The sequence below is a fragment of the Eupeodes corollae genome, chromosome 2, assembly GCF_945859685.1.
Source record: "Eupeodes corollae chromosome 2, idEupCoro1.1, whole genome shotgun sequence".
Taxonomy (NCBI): Eukaryota; Metazoa; Arthropoda; class Insecta; order Diptera; family Syrphidae; genus Eupeodes; species Eupeodes corollae.
Genome location: NC_079148.1, coordinates 22,309,001 through 22,334,256, shown reverse-complemented (window position 1 = coordinate 22,334,256; position 25,256 = coordinate 22,309,001). Strand labels below are relative to the sequence as shown.

General features: G+C 35.1%; 2 protein-coding genes across 2 annotated transcripts; one reads left to right on the top strand and one right to left on the bottom strand.

The window, feature by feature from the left end:
* Positions 1-4,169: 4,169 nt before the first annotated feature.
* Positions 4,170-6,398, bottom strand: LOC129946538 (uncharacterized). Its single transcript, XM_056056758.1, has 3 exons — positions 5,737-6,398; positions 4,802-5,675; positions 4,170-4,742 (listed from the first exon to the last, which is right to left on the bottom strand). Exons 1-3 carry the CDS (start codon positions 6,199-6,201, stop codon positions 4,330-4,332), a joined length of 1,752 nt encoding a protein of 583 aa, XP_055912733.1. The 5' UTR covers positions 6,202-6,398; the 3' UTR covers positions 4,170-4,329.
* Positions 6,399-8,286: 1,888 nt separating this feature from the next.
* LOC129946660 (surfeit locus protein 4 homolog) lies at positions 8,287-24,782 on the top strand. The gene is made up of 5 exons (XM_056056916.1): positions 8,287-8,631; positions 23,062-23,325; positions 23,399-23,629; positions 23,705-23,884; positions 23,950-24,782. Exons 1-5 carry the CDS (start codon positions 8,581-8,583, stop codon positions 24,034-24,036), a joined length of 813 nt encoding a protein of 270 aa, XP_055912891.1. The 5' UTR covers positions 8,287-8,580; the 3' UTR covers positions 24,037-24,782.
* Positions 24,783-25,256: the final 474 nt, after the last annotated feature.

Here is a 25,256-nt window from a genome sequence, read left to right as displayed (position 1 = left end):
CACGACCTTATGCCGTTTGCAATACCCATCATGATACTGACTGAACAGCGGGATCACGTTTCGGATTACTATTTTTGTCTCACTGACATAAACGGTATAAATTACAAGAAAAAAGTTATTGTAGTTATTTACCCTAACTTATCTTCAGTTATAAGACCAGTCTCTGATTGTAAAAAATCGCCAGAACTATTAGCAGTTGCAACTATGTCTGTTGAGAATGACCATTCACAACCGTCCACTTCAGGTAAATGTGTTGACAAGAACGATGGCTTTCAGTTTAAAGAAATTACAAACGATCCACATTTCATAACTCAAGGAGACTTAAATGATTTAGTTCGGGATCTAAGTTTGTCCAAAAAACAATCAGAACTATTAGGATCTCGTCTAAAAACTAAGCGATTTAGAAAAATCTGCATGGAAGGCTTTTAAAAATGTTGTTGCAAATTTTGTTGGTAACCACAAGAGTGATAGCGTTGGTAAGCGAGCTGCTTATGACATATATTATAAAGCTTTGGGTTACAACACGTCACTTATAAGATTCACCTTTTAGTCCGCATCTGGATTTTTTTTTCTGACAATTTCGGGGCTGTCAGCGACGAGCACGGTAAGAGGTTCCATCAGGACATTTTGAATATGGAAAAGTGATACCAGGGCAAATGGAACCCAAATATATTAGTGCATTACTGCTGGACAATTAAAAGGGACCAACCAGAAGCGAAAGAAAAATACAATACTGATTAACGAGATCTGTGTTTTATCAATATTTTAAATTACCCAATAATATAAAAACTTTGGGCAACAAATTTAGTTTAACTATATTTATTTTTTCTTATGATCAACAACTAAAGCAAAAAATATCAAAAAAAAGTCCGTGTGGCACAAAAAAGTTAAAATTTTGTTGACCAGTGTAATCTGTGCTAAAGTTAACCTTTGTACCTATGCTAATTATTGTGCGATGTGATTTTTCTAAACTAACATGGTTTTGGATGTTAAAATTGGATTGCAGTAAAAAAAATAGTACTAAATATCACAAAATCACACAAAGCATCAAAATAGTCAGAATACAAAAATAAAACAACTGTCCCTCCTTCCTAAATATTTCAAAACCTAATATTTCAAGAAATCCCCTGAAATTTAAGGGCCAACTTTATTTTTTCAAGACCTCTCTTTCTAGCATAAAAGCATCAAAATTATCAAAGTACAAAAATAAAACAAGTGTACGTTCTCCTTTACCATTTCAAAACCTCACTTGATATTTAGAACTATTTTTTCAAGACCTTCCTTGATATTTCAAGACTTCCCTTGAGTTTTAAGGATGCGTCTTATTTTTTCAAGCCATCCCTTGAATTTTCAAGACCTCCCTTTATTTCAAGACCTCAATTGATATTTCTAGACCTCAATTGATATTTCTAGACCCACCTAATTTTTTCTAGACCTCCCTTGATATTTCTAGACCTCCCTTGATATTTCAAGACCTCCCTTGATATTCAAGAACCTCTCTTGATATTTCGGAACTTTCCATGATATTTCAGAACCCGCCTTATTTTCTAGACCTTCCTCGATATTTGAAACCTCCCTTGATATTTCTAGACCTCCCTTGATATTTCTAAACCTGCCTTTTTTTTCATAATAAGCGCACACTCAAGGGGATATTATACCCTTATTATGTAGACACAGTGTGAGCACTAGGAAAGGGAGAGACGGGTTGAAAGGAGATGTAGGTGCACATTGGTTTTGAATTCCTGAATATTGCAATAGCTGGGAAAGACAGAGTGTGGCAAGGCATTCCACATTCGCATAGTACGGCTAAAGAACGAATCTCTGTACTTGACAGTACGACCGAAGATGGGCTCAAGGGTATATTGATGAGCATTCCTAGAAGCGCGAGTATTACGGTTGAACTGTTTAAGGGGAGAAATACAGCTGGCTATTTCTCTAGAGCATAAACCATTAAAATAACTGTAAAACAGGGTGAGACAAGAAACATTTCGACGATGTTAAAGTGACGTAAATGATCTTATGATGGTAATATCACCAATCAATCTAAATGCTCTACATTCAATACTATCCAAGAGGCTTAAGTAAGTTGCAGGAGCACCAGCCCAGATATGGTAGTTATACTCAAGCTTTGGACGTATATAAGGCTTGTAAATAATAGCCAGATCAGAGGGGGAGAAAAACTTCTTGCATCGCCTTAGAAAACCCAAACATCTTGCGGCATTTTTGGCGACATCGCGTATATGATCGTTCCACAAAAGGTGGTTGGTACCTACCTACCAAGAATATCGAGATGTTCAGTTTCCTCGATGCAAGTGCCATTTATGGATAATGGCAGGGGGTATATTTCGCTTTAACGATACAAGACAGCATTGCGTTTTCGAAGCATTAAATTCCACGCGGTTTCTTATTCCCCATTGTACAATGCTGTTTAGGTCGGAATTTAATGAGCTTATCATATTTTGTCGTTGCAGTTCCACATCCGAAGAAGAGGGGTGTGAATCTGAAAACGAATATGAAAAGCTAAGAGTACTATCGTCAGCGAAACAATGTATTGGATTAGATGTTGCAGACAGGAGATCATTAATAAAAATGAGAAAGAGTGTTGAAGATAGAACAGAGCCCTGGGGCACACCATCATTTGTTTTGTTGTTTTCAGACTTGAATCCATCCAATACTACTTGTATCGAACCATCCGAGAGGTAATTACTAATCCAATAAAGGAGGGATTCATGCAAACTGAAAGCACGCATTTTCGATAAGAGAGCCTGATGCCAAACCCTATCAAATGCTTTTGAAATATCTAGTGCAATAATCTTAATTTCTCCAAAACTATGTAAAGATTTGTTCCACTGTTCGGTGAGATGAACCATGAGATCACCAGTGGACCTATTGCTACGAAAGCCATACTGTCGGTCATTAATAAGCTTCCGTTCTTCAAGATATTTCTTAAGCTGATAATTAATCAGCGTTTCCATGACCTTGGAAAAGAGGGACGTAAGTGCAATCGGTCGATAATTAGACGGTGAGGAAGATTCGCCTTTTTTGGGAATTGGCTGGACAAATGCGGTTTTCCATCCGCTCGGAACGAGACCTGAGGAGTAGGACAGATGAAAAAGCTTACACAGCCAGCGATGAAGAACACCTCTTCAGAACAATAGCGGGGATACCATCCGGACCAGCAGATTTATTTATGTTAAGATCTTTTAGGACTCTCGCTACAGTACGAGTGCGAAAAAAGATTTGCCCCATAGAATCATTAACTCGATCAAGTACAGGCGGAGTCATAACAAAGCAAAGAGATTTGCTTTATCTAAAGAGCTAACAAATGGAGTTAATCGGGATAAAAGTTCTCATTCCCATTAGAATCAATCTTGTGATCATAATAGCGCTGGTGCCAACGTCACTATCGAGGAAGCATAGTGACCAGTTAAAGATCCTGAAGTAATTATTGAGACCGTCCCAGTTGGCTTTCTCGTATTGCCAAACGGTTCTCTTAGGAGCTCTTTCTTTAACTGGAGAGTTTTTACACGAGAAATTTGCTGACATGACACAATGGTCAGATGTGCCTAGAGGAGATAGAACACTAATAGTGTACTTACCAGGGTCAGAGATAAGAAAAAAGACTTCCCTTGATATCTTAGGACCCGCCTTATTTTTTCTAGACCTGCCTTGATATTTCTAGACCTTCCATGATATTTCTAGACATCCCTTTATATTTATTCCAGGACCTGCCTTATTTTTTTTAGACCTCTCGTGATATTTCTAGCCCTCCTTGGATATTTCAAGACCTCAATTGATATTTCTTGACCTCAATTGATATTCCTAGACCCGCCTTTTTTTTCTAGACCTCCCTTGATATTTCTAGACCTCCCTCGATATTTCAGGACCCACCTTATTTTTTTCAAGACCCTCCTTGATATTTCAAAACCACCCTTGAATTTTCAGGGACCTCTTTATTTTTTCAAGATATTTAGTATTTCTAGACCTCCCTTGATATTTCATTTATCTTTCCCTTTCAATTTTTTTTACAGGAAACCAAATCTAGGACTTTGATTTGTTTAAACGTTCCATAAAGCAGCATCGTTTGTCTTCCGAGGATAATAAATATGCGTTTGGCTTAATGAGAGATTTAACTGTAGAACGCAACGTTTTTAAATTTTAAATGAACATTTTTATCCCAGACTGGCTAATACGTTTATTAAGATAAATAAAGATCGGTAGACATTTAAAAATAAAACAAAATAAAGGACACAATAAAACTACAAACTATAATAGGTAATTAATATTACTTATGCGCTTCAAAACAATTCGAACAAATCTTTCTCCATTCTATTCCAACATAACGGCAGCTCTATCTGGCGATGGTGACTGATTGTCAGTGTGCAAAAATACAATAGCTCGTATCAATCCATCGCGCACAGATTCGCCTGGTGCTCCAACATTAAACATAAACTTAACTCTATTGCAAATGATATCCGGCACACACGTGTACATCGGATACCAACCGATCTTGTTGAAGACTACATAAATTTTATAGATGCGATTGCGATAGATATAAACCGGCCTGTCAAAGGAAATCTCCAGCATCGAATCGTATCGGACACGTGACGTACAATGAGTGTAGGTGAGGCGAGAACCTTGCATGTCCTGGACGTGAGCGTAGAGGATCTCGGCGTACCGCTCCGAGAATCCAGCTGAATTCATCAATTCACCACACAACACCTGGGTGGGTACTTGGACACCTGAAAGTAGGCAAAATTATCGGAGGAAGCTTGTTTTGATAAGACGACAAGAGACGAACCAGTAATCATTATGTTGGTGTCCACTTGGAAAGTCAGACCACAATCGGTGACGCTAGTGTTGCGATAGTCGAACTGCTGTTGAATTGTGCGCACACAATAGGACCTTCTTGTGTCGTTGGTCAAATCGCTTTCGGCAAAACGGCTGTTTATACTGGGAGGAGTAAGGTCGAAGACTGAAGTACTCAAAGCGGGAAACAGAAGTGGCTTCTTTCTATCCGAGGGAGAGAGACGATAGTCGTCGTAGTTATCATGGCTGCTTGGTGGCGGAAAGTTAACCTTCCTCGAAATCCGAGACGTGCAGAAACCTTCAGGCATGGGACAGTCATTGATGCACGGACTCGAGATTTTAATTAAAATCGAAAGAGCCTCATTCTGCTGCAATAATTTTGACCGAGCAGGACCTTCAGCGAATTGCTGGGGAGTCATTGTGAGAAAACGAATTTTCTTCACAGCCTGTTTCATTAAACTTTGATCGGTGATTTTCCTCTGGGCATCCATATCAACGTTTTGTTCTTCTTCGTGTTGTTGAAGCTGCTCGGCGGACTCAGATGGCTCTACTTTGGGCTCATCCATCTCGTCGGGTTCGATGGTCTCATGCATTGATTCCACATCCACAACAGGGTGTTCTACATCGATTGGTTGGGACTCTGATTGATCGACGTGTACTTGACACTTCCCACTGGTGCTGGGCACATTATCGTCGTCCTCGGGCATACAGCCACGTTCCATAGCGTAACGCAATAAGGCGTTGAACAAGTCCAATTCGGTCTCTATATTGAGCTTGTCGCAGTCTAGAATTGTTAGAAATGTAGACATTTCTATGTCACAGAAATTGGGATCTGCCAAGACTTCCTTCGTCTTTGCTGCAATAATCTGAGAAAAAAATATTCAAATATAAAAAACTTAAGTAAATGATTATTCGTCTATAGCTTACCTCCATGCTGCTTTGCATGAGTCGTGGTTCATCGAAGAGCTTAGCAAATTCATACGCCCGACAGGCGTTCTTGGGGCTCAAATCTGCCCACAGAAAGTGCGTACATTGTGCAACAACATGGGGTAGTAGGTATTTCTTTGCAACATAGCACAACTCACACGCCTTGTCAAAAGAACTAATATTGATCTTGTCCGAGTAAATGTACTCTAACATGGCATGAAAGGCTTCCGGCTGGACATCGGGTATCACAATGGGATCAGTTTTATCTGGCAAATTTCCATAGAACATTCGCTCGAAAACAGGTGAAGCCATTGCCAAAATTAACTTATGACCTGGCAAAAGCTTCTGGTTGGGTGGGCTACCAACAAGGAATCGACAATCGGCCCATTTTTCAGTGTCTAGCAAGTGCTGGCCACGATCCCGAATGTTTTGATAATTGTTTTGCCAATCGACAAGTTGGTCCATTGTTTTTCTTCTTTTACGAAATTTATTAGACGATATTTTTGTTGTTTTTTATTTAACCGGAATATAAATTAAAATTTGGTTTAACAAATATTAAAGAGGACACTTAAATTAATTTGTTTTTTAACATTTAAACACGAGAAAACGAAAATTTTGTAATTTTGTATGAGAAATTTACGCAGTTTTGTTTTTATTTTATTTTTGACATTTACGTATATAAGACCAATTCACAATTGCTAAAAAGAGAATTCATAAGATTTGTATACAGTAAGGGTTAAAGTTGGAAACGAATGTAGATTGTTGGTATACTTAGGGTGAAAAAGCACTAAAATTTCACTAACACTTTTCTTAAATCTTAGCCAAACATTTAGTAAAAGATTTTTTTTTTAATTTAGTCAGGAATAGGCTGTTCTTAATGAATTGCATCGATTATAGAATCCATTGAGTAATCCACGGAAGGAATAAGACGTACATTTTGAAATTTGTGTCATAAAATAAATGTCAAAGATCTGAATGACAACTCATTCTGGGATTGCGAGTTATGATTGATTTACATTTATCTGCATTTGATTTTATATGAAATAATTCAGAAGTCAAGATTATAGTGAAGAAAAACACGTTAATCTTTATATAACATTTTGTCTTCATCAATGTTACATTTTGTTCGTTTTAATACACTTATTTTTAAAAATGTCATATAAATTTCCTTTTAATTGTTAAGTTTATGCAACTAATTGAAATATTTTTCTTACATCAGTGAGATAATTTTTCGAATTGTAATGCATTTTTATTTTTATTTTTTTATTTTTTAGGAAATATAAACACCATCATTTTGAGACTATAAAAAAACACTGTATATCAAATTATGGTGTACTTTTTTCTTTTTTTTTGCTGTCCAAAAATATTTATAAAGCTTTTGTAAAGTGTTTTTATTTCTTTCATTACACTTAAGTTAAGGCTTGCAGCAGCACTGTGCTGTCAAAAAGAAATAGTGTTTAACAGTAAGTAAACAGAATTACTACTGGTCTATTCTCTCCCACTTCCAGGGTTTGACATAAATATCTGCCTCATTCTGTAAATCCACTTTTATACATCAATCCAGAAAATATTTTATTCTGTTTCTTTTTTGTTAAATTAAAGCACTCCATACACAGTTCAATTTGTCTTTCAATTTAATGTCAATTTCATCAAATCAACTCGTGTGTGGGCTTGAATTTGATTTTTTTGAAGGTTGACGATTGAGTTGGAAGAAAATCAAAAGATTTTGAATTTGTTCAAGTTGATGTGAATGTTTTCAACTTAGTTGAGGTGTGTGTAGGCAAGTCATTTGATTTACTGTCAAACCAAACGCATTCCATCTCTTTCTTAGCAAGAAATTAAATGAGATAAAAAAACAGAGACGTGAATAAACTCAATAGAATTATCTCTGTGGTCATGTCTGATGTCTCGTCTCTCTGGTTTCGGTGTGGTTTTGTGAAATTTTTTAACGAGAAAAAAATGATGTTTTGACAGTTGAAGCAGAAGTCTTTCAACAACGTTTATGTAGTGTGTGGCGAAGCATCAATTTAGTTGACAACTAAATTGAAAATAAAATTGAATCGTGTATTGAGTGCATAATATGACATTAGGTATTCAAATATTTTTTTTATTGCGGAAAAAAAGAACATATCTGTCAGAACAATAGAATTTGTAGGCTGGATTTCAATCAAGAAATTTCATATGTCAATCAAAAATTGTCAAAACTGTTGTTGTGTCCTAATTAAAGTTCAAGTTTTTCTTTAAACAAAAAAAAAAACAAAAAGAATTCAACAGATAAAATCTTTACTTCTTTAGTTTGTACTGTACATAATTTGTGTGGATTATGTGGAACTTACACATCACTTGACATTTTCGCATTCCACTACTCCATGAATTACAAAACAAAAAACAACAACAAAAGCCGCATTGGCCAAAAGAGAACAACTCTATATCAAATCTACCAAAAATCATCGAAACTTTCATTTTGCACCCACTCTTTAACTCTTTCTCTCCCATTGAAATATGCAAAAACCAAAATGACAGCTCCTCAAATTTTTGGCCCATCGTCGTTGTCGTCTAGCTAGAGAGGTCTACAAGTTGGCATTTTCGTATTTCGTTCCTCTCGTCGTCTTTTCGTTCGTCTTGTTCGCCACTGTAAAGTAAAAACGATCGCTCACTCGAGCGTAGATAACTTGATTCTTGATTAAAATTCTGTTTTAGTTTTATTTTTATTACAAAACACAAAATTAAAATTAAAACTTATACTTGTAATTGAGTGTCTCTAAGTTAGAGTGCGTGTGCGTGTTCCTTGAAGAAAAGTCCAAACTTTACAAATTACAATAAAAAAAAACTACCAGCTAAATCATGAACATCCCAAATGAATATATTTCCAAAACGGAGGACGTCGCCGACCAGGTAAGTGAAGATGTCACCTCTGCAAAAGAAATCGTAGTCCGGGCAAACGCTCAAAAGTCAGAAATCAGAAGTCAACAACATTCGCTTTTGCCAAAAGCTTATTCCACACGCTAAAAACAACCCACTCGACCCCTGGCCCTGTCGTTCTTTCGCTGCTGCCGTGATGGTGTATGATTGGAGCAGAGCACAGCACACATCTCCATCCCCACTAACATTTCGTTGTTGCCTACGAAATATAAAATTGTCAACGTCATCGAAGAATTTCACGTAGAATTTCAGAAATGAAAATTTTAATTTTTGTTGGTTTCTATCCGCTCGTCTTGTTTCCTACCCTGGATTGTCTTTTTTTTTAATTGAACATTCTGTTCTCCTAGCCAAGAAAAACTTTTGTACTAAAACAATGCAACTGTTGTTTGTTTAGGTGATTGTTCTCTCGCTTGGAATTTAACAGTAAAAATTATGTGGACATTTCCAAGAGTGTCCTCTGCATTCTCTTGAGCCCAATCCAAATCGCAACCCCAAACCCCACCCTACATAGATATTACCATCATAATCTTAAGAGCTCTTCAAAAAAAAAACATGCATTCATTTGTGTGATATTTTTTTAAGAATTCCAATCATATACCAACGCCTTTCTTAGCCACATTTGTAAATGACCAGCGACCACTTTCGCTCGCTCTTGAGCTCGACCCAATATCGAAATACCTACCTACATCAAAAGAAAGGAAAATTATTCGAGTTTAATGTTGAATTTCAGATTATCAAGCATTGGATTGGAACCAGTTTTGTAACAACACGCCGCCGTTCGATCGCTTGCTCACTTGCTGGCCACAAGACATGACAACGACACGATTTTGTTACTTAATAGGTGCTTTAATTTTTGGGGATTTCGTCAAAAATTTTACTTCTCCTCTTTGGTGTTTTTTTCTGTCATGCCACCACAAATACTTAGGTCTTTCTTTATCACTTTATCGAGACCACGTAGGTATTAGGAATTAAAAAAAAATAGAATTATCCCCTAATCAAGTGCAAACAAAATAAAACTATGATTGCCATTTGTGTCGCATAACCAGCTTAATTTGTTCGATTGGATTTGCATAGACATGTTAAACACACTTGGCGACAAGTCGTCCACGTCACTGGTAAATAAAATGAATCTACTGTAGGTTAAACTTTCGAGTTATCCACATGGATGGATGGATGGATGGAGATAGATAGAGAGATAACGCACCTAATATGTACTTTTCAATTATGATTTTTTATTTAATTTTAGAATTTTTTCATTGTACTTTTTGCACTATTGTTGTTGTTATTTAAAATACCTAGCAGCAGCTGTTGAATTTTGGAGCAACATGTGGGGAAGCACGAGTAGTAAAGCAAGTTACCGTTTTTTTTTTTATTTTTTTGTTGGATGTTTTTCATTGTCATTACATTCCGCTTTCTCTCAAAAGCAAAAGTGATGATGATCAATTAACACTGTTATGGGAAATCTCATTTTCACAGACTTTAATTATATTATAATTACTGTCTAGTTTTTATTGTTTAATCTATGTATGCATATGAAATATGTGGCTTCTCAGGCAGGTAAATAGGTATATGTACTGAACGTAAAGCAGGTATAGGTATTTCATGAGCTACTTTCTGTTTGAGGCGCTTAAATGATTTTTTAAAAAGAAATCTCTGAGAAGCCACCAACCAAAACTCAACGAATCCTTATCATTTTTCTAATTATGTCTACGTACCCATTCTTTAAAAGCAAAACGAACATTCTTACGAAATAAGTTATAGTTGATTGTTGTGACTACAATAATTACGATCCGATAAACTTTAATTCAAAAATGTTTAATACGTGAGTCGAATACAATAAAAGAGTTTTTAAATATTATTTAAACGACCTTTAGACTTTGGGGGGGGGGGGGGGTGTTGTGGGACAAATTTTACTTTTTAATTTATTAATGAACGTTCAATTGCAATTTATTTTTTTAATTTGTTGATTAGACCATCAAGAGACAAGAGATTTTGATTTAACATATAAGCAAACATTTTTGTAGAAACTGTTCAGTTAAAAAAAGAGCTCCTAAGAGAACCGTTTGGCAATACGAGAAAGCCAACTGGGACGGTCTAAATAATTAATTCAAGATCTGGTCACTGTGCTTCCTCGATGGTGACGTTGACGCCAGCGCTGATATGATAACAAGTTTAATTCTCCTGGGAATGAGAACTTTTATACCGAACAGGGTTAAAAGTATCAGACCCAAGGAAAACGCATGGTTTGATGAGAGCTGTAAAGAGGTTATTAGAGTCAAAGAGGTAAATTTCCGTTGCTATAAAGCCAACCGTACTGTGAAAAGCCGGAAAAAGTTCAAAAAAGCCAGGAATGCCTGCAACGCCCATGTTCGACGGACAAAATTTTTACATGAACACAAATTTCGGCAAAAAATACTGCAATGTCCCAAAGGCAGTACAAATGTTTGGTCATTTGTAAAAAACATGAGGAAATTATCCTCTACATCGGTTCCTACGCTCGTTGTCAATGACACTCCTTTTGTTAGCTCTTTAGAGAAAGCTAATCTCTTTGCTAGGCAGTTCGCCACCAATTCTACGCTGCCAGTGAGCAAGAGTCCTTAGAGATCTTAGCACACATAAATCCGCTGGTCCGGATGGTATCCCCGCTATTGTTCTAAGGAGGTGTTCTTCAACGCTGGCAAAACCACTGCGTAAGCTTTTTCATCTGTCCTACTCCTCAGGTCTCGTTCCGAGAGGATGGAAAACTGCATTTGTCCAGCCTACATCCAAAAAAGGCGAATCTTCTTCACTCTCTAATTACCGACCGATTGCAATTACGGCCGTTCTTTCCAAGATCATGAAAACACTTAGTAATTTTCAACTCAAGAAATAGTTCCACTGGTGATCTCATGGTTCGTTTCACCGAACAGTGGAGCAAATACTTACATCGCTTTGGAGAAAGTGAAATTATTGCACTTAATACTTGAAAACCATTTGATAGGGTTTGGCATCAGGCTCTCTTATCGAAAATGCGTGCTTTCGGTTTGCATGAATCCCTGCTTCATTGGATTAGTAATTACCTTTCGGATCGTTCAATACAAGTAGTGTTGGATGGATTCAAGTCTGAAAACCAAAATAAATGCTGGTGTGCCCCAGGGCTCTGTTCTATCTCCAACACTCTTTCTAATTTTTATTAATGATCTCTTATCTGCCACATCTAATCCAATACATTGTTTCGCGATAGTACTCTTAGCTTTTCATATTCGTTTTCAGACTCACATTCCTCTTCTTCAGATGTGGAACTGCAACGACAAAATATGATAAGCTCATTAAATTCAATGGGATTAAAAAACCGCGTGGAATTTAATGCTTCGTAAAGGCAATGCTGTCTTGTATCGTTAAAGCGAGATATACCCCCATTATCCATGGATGGCACTTGCATCAATGAGACTGAACACCTCGATATTCTCGGTATGTGTGTCACCAACCATCCCTTGTGGAATGATAACATACGCGATGTCGCCAAAAATGCCGCAAGGTGTTTGGGTTACCACCAAAATGCAAGAAATATTTTACCCCTTTTGATCTGGCTATTATCTACAAGACTTACATACGTCCAAAGCTTGAGTACAAGTCCCATCTCTGGGCTGGTGCTCCTGCAACGTACTTAAGCCTCTTGGATAGTATTGAACGTAGCGCATTTAAATTGATAGATGATAATATCATCATAAGTTCATTTACTTCGCTTGAACATCGTTGTAAGGTCTTTTGTCTGACCGTTATTTTAACGGCTTAGGCTCTAGTGAAATAGCCAGTTGCATTTCTCCCTTTAAACAGTTCAACCGTAATACTCCCGCTTCTAGGAATGCTCATTAGTGTACCCTCGAGCCCAATTTGGGCCGTACTGTCAAATACAGAGATTCGTTCCTTAGCCGTACTATGCGAATGTGGAATGCCTTACCACACTCTGTCTTTCCTAGTCAAGGAATTCAAAACCAATGTGCACCGACATCTCTTTCTCTCTCCTCTTCCTAGTGCTCAAAATGTGCCTCTGCATAATAAGGATAGTAATATCCCCTTGAGTGGGTGTTAAAAAAAAAAAAATTTGAATACCTTTTATCCGGGTAATTGATGTTACTTTAAATAAATTTGGTCTTCGAATTGTTTCCCATAGAAATTTGACTTTAACTGCATTGAATTTCTGGTTGAAGGGATTTCTTTCGTGGTAAATTTATAATCCCAAATATTATAGACACCCTTCGAAGTGTAACTTGCAATAAATTGATATTGAAAATTTAATATGCGTATCTTTAACATTTAGTTCAATGTTTCAAAATTGACCCCACAAAGGCATTGGGCAGGTTCAGGCGAAATAAGGGACTTGAAACAAAGGCAAGTTTCTAGTATCTGAGTGCCTAGGTGCCAAAAAATTGCCTCCAGTTAAGGCAGTTAGAAAGTTGACTGGAAAGTTAGTCAAGAACTATCAAGTGAAGTGAGCTTATGTCACAATGACAATTGATGATGATTTTTAATTCAACTGAAAAATGAACTTTATTACTCCATGAATTATTTATTTTCTGCACAATTCCATTTAATTTTATGTGTAGAAGGGTTCCTTGTCAAAGAGGAAGAAAAATATGTAATATTTCTTTACAATATAAAATACAAATCGTGTTGGATTGTAGCTTCCCTGAGGAGTGTTTTGTAGAAAATAATATTTTTGATAGTTTTTGTACAATGAACTGAAGGTAGAAGTTAGTGAAGTAAAGTTTCAAGATTATGACAGTTGAAAAACGAACTAGTTACCTTGGTCAAAATGTACATTCAGAGAATGCAGTTGACTGCAAATGAAGGCCCTAATGTTATCTGAACCTGCCCAATTTCTTTCGTGACAAATTTACAATCCCAAACATTATAGACACCCTATACTTGGGTAATTGAGTTTATCAGGAATAAAATTCATCTTCGAAGTGTGACTTGCAAGAAATTGATATTGGAAATATAATATTCGTATCTTGAACATTTAGTTCAATGTTTCAAATTTGACCCCACAAAGGAATGGATTCTTCCAATTTTGACATATAGAATAAAATTAATCAGAACTACCTGGAAAAATTTTAGTAGGTAACTACAGTTATTGGGTGTTTCCTGGTTAAAAAATTTAGTTTTAAACAAAGGATTTTTAAAGTCATCAAATAGTTGTTTTGTGTTTTTGAGAGCCGAAATTGTTGACGTATATAAATGATGTCGATTTCTCTTTTCTTCATTTTGATACATTTAACTTACCAGAAGAAGAATTTCGATAAGGTTTGCACCGCCAACTAGTTAAAATCAACAGTGAGTTGTGTGGTGCCACTGCAGATCCTAGAGAAAAAGCAACAGCAACTTTAGGTTTGTTGTCGTTGCTGTTCTAATCTGTCTTAAATGATTATGATTGAAATACATTGGTTCTAAAACAATAGCCGCAGCTGTTGCTGGTGATGTTGCTATTTCAATCTGTTTCTCTGGTATAATATGCATACTTTAGAGCTGAGAAGTAGGAGTAAGTTGCATAGAATGAACAAAGCATTTAAAATGATTTTACAGCACGTCAAAAAAAAAACAATATTATTTCCAAGACACCGATTTTTGAAATCTGCCTTTCACAAAGAAACAAACAAGAAAAAAATGGAGCCAAATGGAATAAGAGTCCAGTGATTGGTCCAAAACATCTGTTTAAAAATCTTATCCAATCTGATTGTATTTTATTTTTTATACATGTTTTCGATAAATATTATAAATACAAGCATACGGAGTCGTGCCATAAATACTGTTACAACTATTTGTACTTGTATAATTTGACATTCAGCTGCATACAACAAGTCACATTAATTGTTTTTAATAACTACTTTTATATAGGTTTAAAATAAAGTATAATCCTAGTTCTACTTTACAAGTGAAAAAAAAAGAATTTCAGTTGTTGCGCTGCATAAAGCTGGAAAATCCAATTCTTTTATTTGCAAGTTGTTAAAAAACCTCGGTATCAATCGAATGTTTGTGTGGCGTACAATTAAACGTTTTATGGATACCTTAAGCGTAAAAGATAAGCTTCGGCCCGGTCGTCCACGAAGTTTGAGGACAAAAAATGCTGTTCGCACAGTGGCAACTCGAATTCGCCGAAATCCCCTTCGTAATTAAAAATGACCTTGTGATGGGTGCCTACCACCGAGTGACTGGGCAGAGATTAAACAATGCCTTGAAAAAAATTAGGCTGAAAAAAGCAAAAGCATTGCTCAGACGTTACGGCGATGGAAGGTATCGTAAAATCAATTTTTCGGATGAGAAACTTTTCACCATTGAAGAAAAATACAATCGCCAAAATGACAAGGTCTATGCTCGGAGTTCACAGGAGGCAAAAGATAAAATTGGTAGAGTCGAAAGGGGCCATCATCCCAGTTCGGTCATGGTTTGGTGGGGAGTGAGCTACAAAGGCACCACAAAGTTGCATTTTTGTGAACAAGGTGTAAAAACAAAAGCAAAAAAACTACCAAGAAGACGTTTTAGAGAAAGTGGTGAAAACACTTAACAATACTCTATTCAATAAAAAGCATTGGCTGCTCCAGCAGGACTCAGCTCCAACCCACAAAGCCAAATCGACCCAGTTGTGGCTGGAAAAGAATGTTCCTGAGTTCATCAAGGCATCAGATTGGCCCTCAGGCATTCCCGATCTCAATTCTCTGGATTATTCTTTTTGGACAGAGCTAGAGCTGATGGCTCGCCACAGAGGACATCCGAATTTGAAAACTCTGAAATCAAGTCTTGTTTGAGCAGTGGGGAATTTTCCTGAGGAAAAGATGCGTGCTGCCATAGACGATTGGCCGAAGCGACTCAAGGCCTGTGTTAAGGCTAAGGATGGCCACTTTGAGTAGCAAGTCATTTTATACATATTTGATATTTGTCTTCTTTATTTTCAAAACAAATATATGTAACAGTATTTATGGCATAAATACGCTACGCAAACACGTTTGTTCAAACGTGTTTTTGAACAAACATAGTTTCGCAACACACTAGAGAGATATTAGTTGCGTGACGTTTTTCATCTTAATCAGACTTACATACGGACACGGAGCAATGAGTGATTTAGCATGTGCAGCTTTGATTATTGCCTTGGCTATTAAAAAAAATTGTTCCTTTTGTTTATTCATTTTAATTCTACGAAAATTGGCATCGGTTTGAGCAAAATTCAATACACACCACACAAACATGTTTCTGCAGGCACGGAAAATTCAAAATTGTTTGATTTTGTTCAAACCGCTTGCGCAAACACGCATCATCGCTATACACTGCTCAAACAGTTTGCACAAACATTTTTATAACAACAAAATACATTCGTTTGCTTAAACAGTTTGTGTAGTGTATGGGCCCTATAAGAAGCGAGTACAAGTGCTTTTATTATTTTGGCCATATCTGTATTTCAATTTTATGAAAATAGCATAAAAATACTTCAAAAAACTCTTGACCTGGCTTGAAGATTTGGCTAATATTTCTTCTTTCTTTGTCGAACTAATGTCTCAATGGTGCTAAAATAAGCATTGCATCATTTTGATAATGTTCAGAATCAGAAATTAGAGCAAAAATGTCATATAAATAGTTTCCAATTAGTAAATATATTATGTAAAAATGAATCAAGGTCATATATATGTACATATGTAGCTCAAGGTCTTGTGTCCAATTTGTTTATGTTGCTAATGTTTGAGTCTTTGTTTTATTTATAAGTTTAAAATTATAATTGCAATATTAGAGTGCTACTTTTTAACGTCTTAAGCTAGGTTAAGAAGAAGAATTATGATTTAAACCATAAACAAAAAATAAGTAGAACACTTCAAACTTGTACAGACTTATTTTTATGCAAATAAAAGAGTCTAGATTCTTGTTTCTGCAGAAAATATCGTAAATTATGTTTTTTTTATTGTAACAAACGACCTTCTAGGTTTTAAACAATACTTTTAAATTGGTAACAGATTCAGCATCCAAGGTGAAACAAAGTTTTTTTGTACAGTTGGCTTCGTGTGATATAGATATGGTAGTGCTCACTTTTCAAATGGTAATGCATACAATTATGTTATTTTATGGTTGCTTATTTCATTACCTATGTATATCTACATTTTTGTGGTCTACTTCCAGAAAAAGAAAACAACAACCATTATTCTTATCAGTTAAACAATCTTGTTTGGTTAACATATGTCTGTATCTTATTTTGTCTAAATCAAAACATTTTATTATGTTTTTTTTTTTTGAGAATTCAATAACTCCTGATTTTTCTGTTTGCTTGTTATATATACAAACAAAATATTAGTTATGTCCTTACATGTATTAAGTCTTTAATAGTTTTGTTTTAAAGCTAAGATTTTAAAATGTTTTGTTACCTACAGTTGTGCTCAAAAAATAGCAGTGCTCTCCAAATAAAACAAAAAGGCCTTCAATATCAGTGTTATAATATATTTCATTAAACTTCTAATAACAAGCTAAAATATTTTATTCATAATAAAAGAAAATATGTATAATCGATTTTGTACCGTTACCTTTGTCACAGTAAAAACAGTTTTTTAAATATATGGCTGTTCATAAAAATAGCAGTGCATGACAAAGAACTGGATCTATTACGTAAGAAGTAAGAAGAACTGTAATAAGTTATATGAAAGTATACAAATAATGTTAGCTTACAATTAGTACTTTGTTGCATAACCATTGTTTTTTATGACTGCTTCGTTTCTACGTGGCAGCGAGTCCACTAAAACCTGTCACATAACACTGCTTCCCACAATTCTTTCGAATTGTTGGGTTGTGCTATCTGAACTGCGTTCTTAACATCCCTCCACAAATTTTCGAAGGGGTTAAGGTCGGGGGATTGAGCGAGCCACTTCATAACGGGTAACTTCTTCTGCGCAAACCATGATTTCGCATTTTTGACGTATGCTTTGGGTCATAGTCTTGTTGGTATACCCAAACCAACGACATTTCCTCTTCGGCATAGGGTTACACAACCTCCTCGATAATTTTCACATACTCGGTTGCATCAACTATACCCCCGATGGGATAAATAGGCTCGACCCCGTAGTATGAGAAACAATCCCATATCATAATTTTCTCTGTTTTTATAGTGTACCGTGAATCGTTTGCTGCATTTCGGGGTCTTCTCACATATTCTCGACGACCCTTGGAACCAAAAAGTACGACTTTGCTTTCATCGCTCCACAAAACATTGCTCTATTTCTCTTTTGCTCATTCTCTATGCAATTTGGCAAACTCCATACTCTTTGCCACATGCCTTTTCGTCAAGAATGGTACTTGCGTGGACTTCGGGCTCGTAACTTCGCAGCGCTAACAGACAGTTGAAGTCCATTTCTTATTTTCCTAGAGCCTATGGAAGGGTTCTGTTTTGCTAACTGAACAAGTTTTCTGTCACTTCTTTCAGTAGTCATCTTTTTCGGCCTCGCGTTTTCGGTTTATTCTGAAATTTTAAGGCGTTACGGACCATTTTTGCTGAGCAGTCTAGGATCTCTTGAATATTTTTGGTAGGTTTTTCCCTCGAACCAAAAATGTCCCACTTTTACGTTGTATAAAATTATTAATACAGGGTCCGGCAAAAAACCTCCCGTATTTTCAGACGTTTATGTTTAAAGCTATTCATAGATAAAATGGTATTCCGGGTATAGATAGATAGAGGTCTACGTGCCGTTTTTAGTAATCATAATGGCGTGGCACGGTGAGCATCGCGTATTTGTCGTAGAGGAATATATCCGTAATGGTGGTTCTGCGATTACTACTCAACGAGCATTTCGCATTCGATTTCAACTCGGACGACACGATCCTGTTTCGGATAGAAAAATATTTCAAGTTTGGTTATCAAACTTTAAAGCAACGGGTTCTTCGCTAAATAGAAATTCGTCTGGCCAACCTTTAACCGCGACAACGCCACTTCACAACCCTTATATGACAGTTTGATGTGCTTTTGTAGAATTTGGTGTGTTATGTCCATATTTTTTCGAAGAAAATGGGCACAAAATTACAGTTAATGCGGATCGATACTGTCACATGATTGAGACCTTCCTCCAACCAAACTTAAATCAGTTCACTAGGAACCACAAAGAAGTCTGGGGTGTCATTCCGTAATTTCCGAAACGATAATCGTCAAAACGATTATCATTAACGATATCGTCAATAATTTGGTTCACGTAACTTTATCACTATCGTCTCGTTCAATCGTTTTCAGTATAAGTTCGTTGAGTATATTCCAAATGTCAAAATGAACTCAACGAAAGATAATGCTTGTTCAATAGCTTGAAAATGTTATTAAACTTGGTTTTTCTCTATGGGAAATTTTGAAAATTTGCAAAAAACGTATTGTTAATAAACATACCAATTATTTTGTGATGTTTGTTGTTATTGTCACTTTTTGTGTTTTCATTTGTTGCTGCCGAAGACAAAACAATAATGTGGAAATGTTTGTTCAATGTTTTATATTTTTGTAAATCAGCTGCAATAATAAACCCAATTTGATCAAAGGGAAGGAAGTGAAGACTTCATTTTATCCACAGGGAACATAACTTGGCTTCAAAAATATGTAATGTTTCCAAAACTAATTTGGATTAGTGCTTTGTGCAAGAGCGATACAAAAATTGTTGCCTGTCGAATATACCAATGTTCCTACGCCCCAAAGTTTCAATAGTTACAACAAATTTGAATATTGAATGTATATATGTACATTATGTATGCAGAACGACAACCGTCTGGTAAATTTATTGTTTATAATATCAATATAAAGTGTTTTATTTATTTAACAACAATTAAGAGAGATTACTAATGTTTTGTATATAAAAAATGCGTAACCGAATTCATTATATTTTTTTGAGTTTTTATTTTCATTTTGTAACAAAACTAAACTACACCGAAACTTTTTTGCTTCAATTTGCTTAGTTGTCCATGGAAATTAATAGCAGACGATACCTACTTAGCTATCGTGCAAACGCTATCGTTTGGACGATATCACTTTGACGATTATCGTCTTACGTGAAGTGAGACTATCGTCGAAACGATATCGTCGAACGATTATCGTTTTACGGAATGACCCCCCTGGTTTCAACAAGATGGAGCCACAGTACACACTTCACGGCGTTCACTAACCGTTTTGAGAGAGATGTTTCCAGGGCATCTTTTTTTTACGAGGAGACATTACTTGGCCACCAAGGTCCCCCGATTTATCCCCTTGTGATTTTTTCTTTGGGGACATTTAACGGCCCAAGTCTACACTCAAATTCCAACATCTTTTTAATCACTTAAGGAGGAAGTGGCAGCCATTACATCACAAATGACTCGACTATGGAAAACTTAATAATAGAGGACAATTTTTAACAGATATAATGTTTAAAACTACGTAATTATTTTATTTAATGTAAAATGGCATAGTATTTAATTTAAAAAATTCAATAACATTTTTCTGTTAAATTGTTTATTTATTTGTCATTGGCCTTTTAAAATTTTGGAAGATCTTTTTGCCGGACCTTGTATAGTTATTTATTAACTTCGTTTTTATTTAGAACTTTACGAGTTTTCAACTCTTTTCCAATTCAGAAAGTCATTCCGGAAAAAAATACACGCAAAGTTTCATACATACTTTCGAATTTTCCCATTTTTCTGACACGTAATAAGTACTCGCACTTGAGTACTTGAGCAGGAGGGTCATTCCGTAAAACGATAATCGTTCGACGATATCGTTTCGACGATAGTCTCACTTCACGTAAGACGATAATCGTCAAAGTGATATCGTCCAAACGATAGCGTTTGCACGATAGCTAAGTAGGTAACGTCTGCTATTAATTTCCATTGACAACTAAGCAAATTGAAGCAAAAAAGTTTCGGTGTAGTTTAGTTTTGTTACAAAATGAAAATAAAAACTCAAAAAAATACAATGAATTCGGTTACGCATTTTTTTATATACAAAACATTAGTAATCTCTCTTAATTGTTGTTAAATAAATAAAACACTTTTAGTTTTGGAATTGCAAAAGAGGATTTTATAATGATATTATAAACAATAAATTTGCCAGACGGTTGTCGTTGTACATACATAATGTACATATATACATTCAATAATAAAATTTGTTGTAACTATTGAAACTTTGGGGCGTAGGAACATTGGTATATTCGACAGGCAACGATTTTTGTATCGCTCTTGCACAAAACACGAAACATTAAATATTTTTGAAGCCAAGTTATGTTACCTGTGGATAAAATGAAGTCTTCACTTCCTTCCCTTTGACCAAATTGGGTTTATTACTGCAGCTGATTTACAAAAATATAAGACATTGAACAAACATTTTCATATTATTGTTTTATCTTCGGCGACAACAAATGAAAACACAATAAGTGACAATAACAACAAACATCACAATATAATTGGTATGTTTATTAGCAATACGTTTTTTGCAAATTTTCAAAATTTCCCATAGAGAAAAACCAAGTTTAATAACATTTTCAAGTTACTGAACAAGCATTATCTTTCGTTGAGTTCATTTTGACATTTGGAATATACTCAACGAACTTATACTGAAAACGATTGAACGAGGCGATAGTGATAAAGTTACGTGAAGCAAATTATTGACGATATCGTTAATGATAATCGTTTTGACGATTATCGTTTCGGAAATTACGGAATGACACCCCAGCACTTCAAATACTTGAACAACACTTTAAGTACGTGTCCAGTACTTCAAATACACGGCAAAAAAATTTAGTATGTATTTTATCAAAAGAGAATGCTGATAGTGATTAATACTTGCCAATTATTTGAAAGTAATACTTCGGTAGATAAGTAGTCGAAAATTACTAGAACTCGGCTTATTCAATTACCGATATAAAGTACCTACTGAAGTAAAGTGTTTTCTATAACCAATGACCAATCTTCTTAAATGATAACTTTATATTCTTATTCTACAATCTGCAATATCTTAGTTTTTGGTATTGAAATATTTCTGGAGATAAAGGTCTTGAGAAGATGTAGAAGTGCGAAATATTTCTTCAAAACAAGAACTAAGATGTTCTTTCTAGTTTTGTTTCTAAGGTGGTAAAAGAGCTTAGATTGATTTGGTTATCGCTACACTTAGATCAATGTAGATCCCTTGTAATACCCTGAAGTATTTTAACTTTCCTAAAAGTGTATAATTTTTCAAATTATCTTTTCAATGGGTTGTTATTTTCTAGCCACTTAGAGACTTTAATAAAGCCTAAAAGACAGTTTCCAGAAGTTGTTTAAGATTGTTAAAGAAGTATCTACTTAAGAGTTTATATCTCGTATGGCATAAAGCTAAGTATAGGCATAAAAAGTGGGCAGTGTCTTTAAGCTCTTCCTCATCTCTACAACCTATACAAGGCAAATATGTCATCGGCACCAAGTCGCATTTTGAAGTTGTGACCTGTTATTTTGTTCACAAGCGAACGTGATCTTGTTTCGTTAAATTTGTCCCATAAAATCGTGGCGTTAAGTATGTATCAAGACTTTTCCATCTTTCATTGGTTTCTTAGGCTAGGCGCGCACATGCAAATTTTTCAAAACCAAACAGTTCCATCGTTAGCTACCTAAACATCGCGTACATAAGCAACTCCGATAGTAATCAATGAAATAAACCAATATACACGGGAAACATTTATTTACCTTGACTACATTTTTTTCTCTCTTGCAATTGCAGAAAATTATTCAACGATTAAGTTGAATGTCCCCATAGTTACCTAAAATTCCCTGTGACACGAACTAAGGAATCGGTTCGAGGTGATCGTCTAATTTGTGTCAAAACAAAAACTAAAAAGCTGCTCGAATGGGCGACAGAATGGTTTCTTCATGTGCGCGGACTCTAATATAAGTCTAATGTGCTCAGTTTAGAAACCAAACAGTTTCGAAACTAAAAGTTGCATGTGCGCGCCTAGCTTTAGAGTTTTTCGTATCAATGATTTGTTTTAATTTACAAGATAGGCTGCTTATAACTGAGTCCATGCAGGATTTGTCCAGTGTTGAACATTTCTCGCCAGCTCATCAGCTTTTTTGTTTCCAGGCACATCACTAATATATTTCTCGGCGACAGTAATTTAGTTGTGATAGAAATCGATTTTAATGCTGTTTGGTATCAGCCTGCTGCCAACACCTCGGTATGAAATACGTTGCTCTGATCGGGAAGTCTGAAAGATTTGGCGAGATTAAGTGTTTGCGAAAAAAAACCTACAGCTATCACAGTAGTTTTTCTAATGAGAGTCCCTCTTTGACAATATGTAAATATTATGTTCCTTGAAGTTTCTAATTTATTGATATCAGAAATTGATTTTCTAAAAGACTTAAGCACTTAATTTTTCAGTTTTACAGGAACTAACACATTTTTTTTTTTTTATATTTTTCTAGGTTATACGTAAAGGAAAGAACATCCTGCCAACAGTAGCCAGACTTTGCCTTATAGCAACATTCTTTGAAGATGGTCTTCGAATGTGGTTCCAATGGAACGAACAACGCGAATACATGAACATGAGCTGGGGTTGCGGTAATTTCCTTGCAACAGTTTTTGTCTTAGTTAATTTAATTGGACAACTTGGAGGCTGTGGAATGGTTCTCGCTAGATTTAAAGTTGAAATTGCTACTGGAGTACTTTTCTCAATTGTTGTTCTGCAGGTTAGTTTTTAATTTTAAAATCTTCATAAAATAAACACATACAAATATAATATTTCTTTTTAAATTCTTATAGACAATCGCTTATTCGATCTTATGGGATCCTCAATTCTTGTTACGTAATTTGGCTTTGATTGGAGCTTTGTTACTTGTTTTGGCCGAATCAAGAGTAGAAGGACGTAGTTTATTTGCTGGTGTACCATCTTTGGGTGAAAATAAACCAAAGAATGTTATGCAACTTGCTGGACGTATTCTCCTTGCTTTCATGTTCATTACACTTATTCGTTTTGAGTTTAGTTTCTTACAGGTAAATTAAAGAAACATTTTCTTATCTTTTCCAAAGCTTCTATATCTCTCTAATCTGTTTTTGTTTATTTCTTAGATCGTCCAAGATATTATTGGCTCAATTCTGATGGTTTTAGTCACCATTGGATACAAAACAAAATTGTCTGCACTTATTCTTGTAGCACTTCTCACTATTTTGAATTTGTATCACAACGCGTGGTGGAGCATTCCCGCGTATAAGCCTTTGAGAGATTTTCTTAAATACGACTTCTTCCAGGTAAGCATTTTGTAAAACAATTTTTGTTGATAACATTTAAATTTTTATGTTTCATATTCCTATAGACACTCTCAGTCATCGGTGGACTATTAATGATCGTGTCACTAGGACCCGGTGGTGTTTCAATGGATGAACACAAAAAGAAGTGGTAGACTAAAACAAATATTTTTTACGTAAAATGTAGATTTTTTTTATATAAAAAACAAAAAAGGGACAAATTAAATTTTTAAAGCAAAATATCCTTAATTCCTAAACAAAGACCGCATTTAAACAATAAATTAGAAAATTAACTAATTCGAAATAGTGACAATTTCCAATTTAAATAAAAAAATAAAAAAAAAGAACAAGATTTCCAAGTTAAATTAATTTCGCTTATTATTTCCATGGTTAGTAATTAAGTAAGAAATAATTAAGTTTGGTTTTGTTAATGTTCAACATTTACCAAAAGAAGGGGAAACATTTTGTTGTTTATGAGATTAAAAATATTAATGTGAGCCTTTTCATCAGTAAATGTACAACAAACGCGAAATACCCAAACTGGAAATTTGTTATTATTTTGTAAAAATGTCTTCAACTGCAACTAAACATACCTATAACTTAAAAGAGTAATTATTTGACAATCTATTTCGATCTTAAAAGTGCATTCAGCTCAGCGACAAAACATAATTTTTTATTGTGATTCCCAACAAAAAAAAAGAAGAAAAAACAAAACAAGAAACAATTTTAAATCCAAAAACATTTGTAAAATGTAAAACATGTAAAAAAAAGAAAACAAAACGAAAATTATTTTTATTTTTTGATTAATGTATAAGTTTGTGAAATGATGACAAAAAGTAAAACGAAAAAGGATTATTGTGAACTTTTTTTAAAACAAGGTGATAAAAATGCTTTTTCTTTATGTTGTTTTTGTTTTTATTTCTTGTTCTTTTATTAATGAAGCGTTACAGAACGTTTGTTATTCCTACTGAACACGATAAAACAAAGTTGAAAGAAGTTGATTTATAACCCACCAATCGAAGTTATCGAAATAATCTGTTGCATTTTGGCAAACATTCTTTGTAAAGCTTTGTATCGCCGTCTACATCTGCACAGAACAGAAAACGAGATGATGCTACGATCCTAACAGTTTGAGTTCTTCAAACGATGCAACTGGATCACGTATACCAGCGTGTAATGTGATTTTTTACTCCATCCTGTAGGGAAATTATTGTGAAGAAACGCATCAATACGATGGAATCGCCAATTCCATCTTAAGCACATCCCGACAAAAATATCACCAATATCGAAGATCATGATGGAATTGGAAAATAAAATTCTATCCAAATAAACTTTGTTGTATTTTTTTCTGTTGTCTGCCTTACCAATTTTCAGG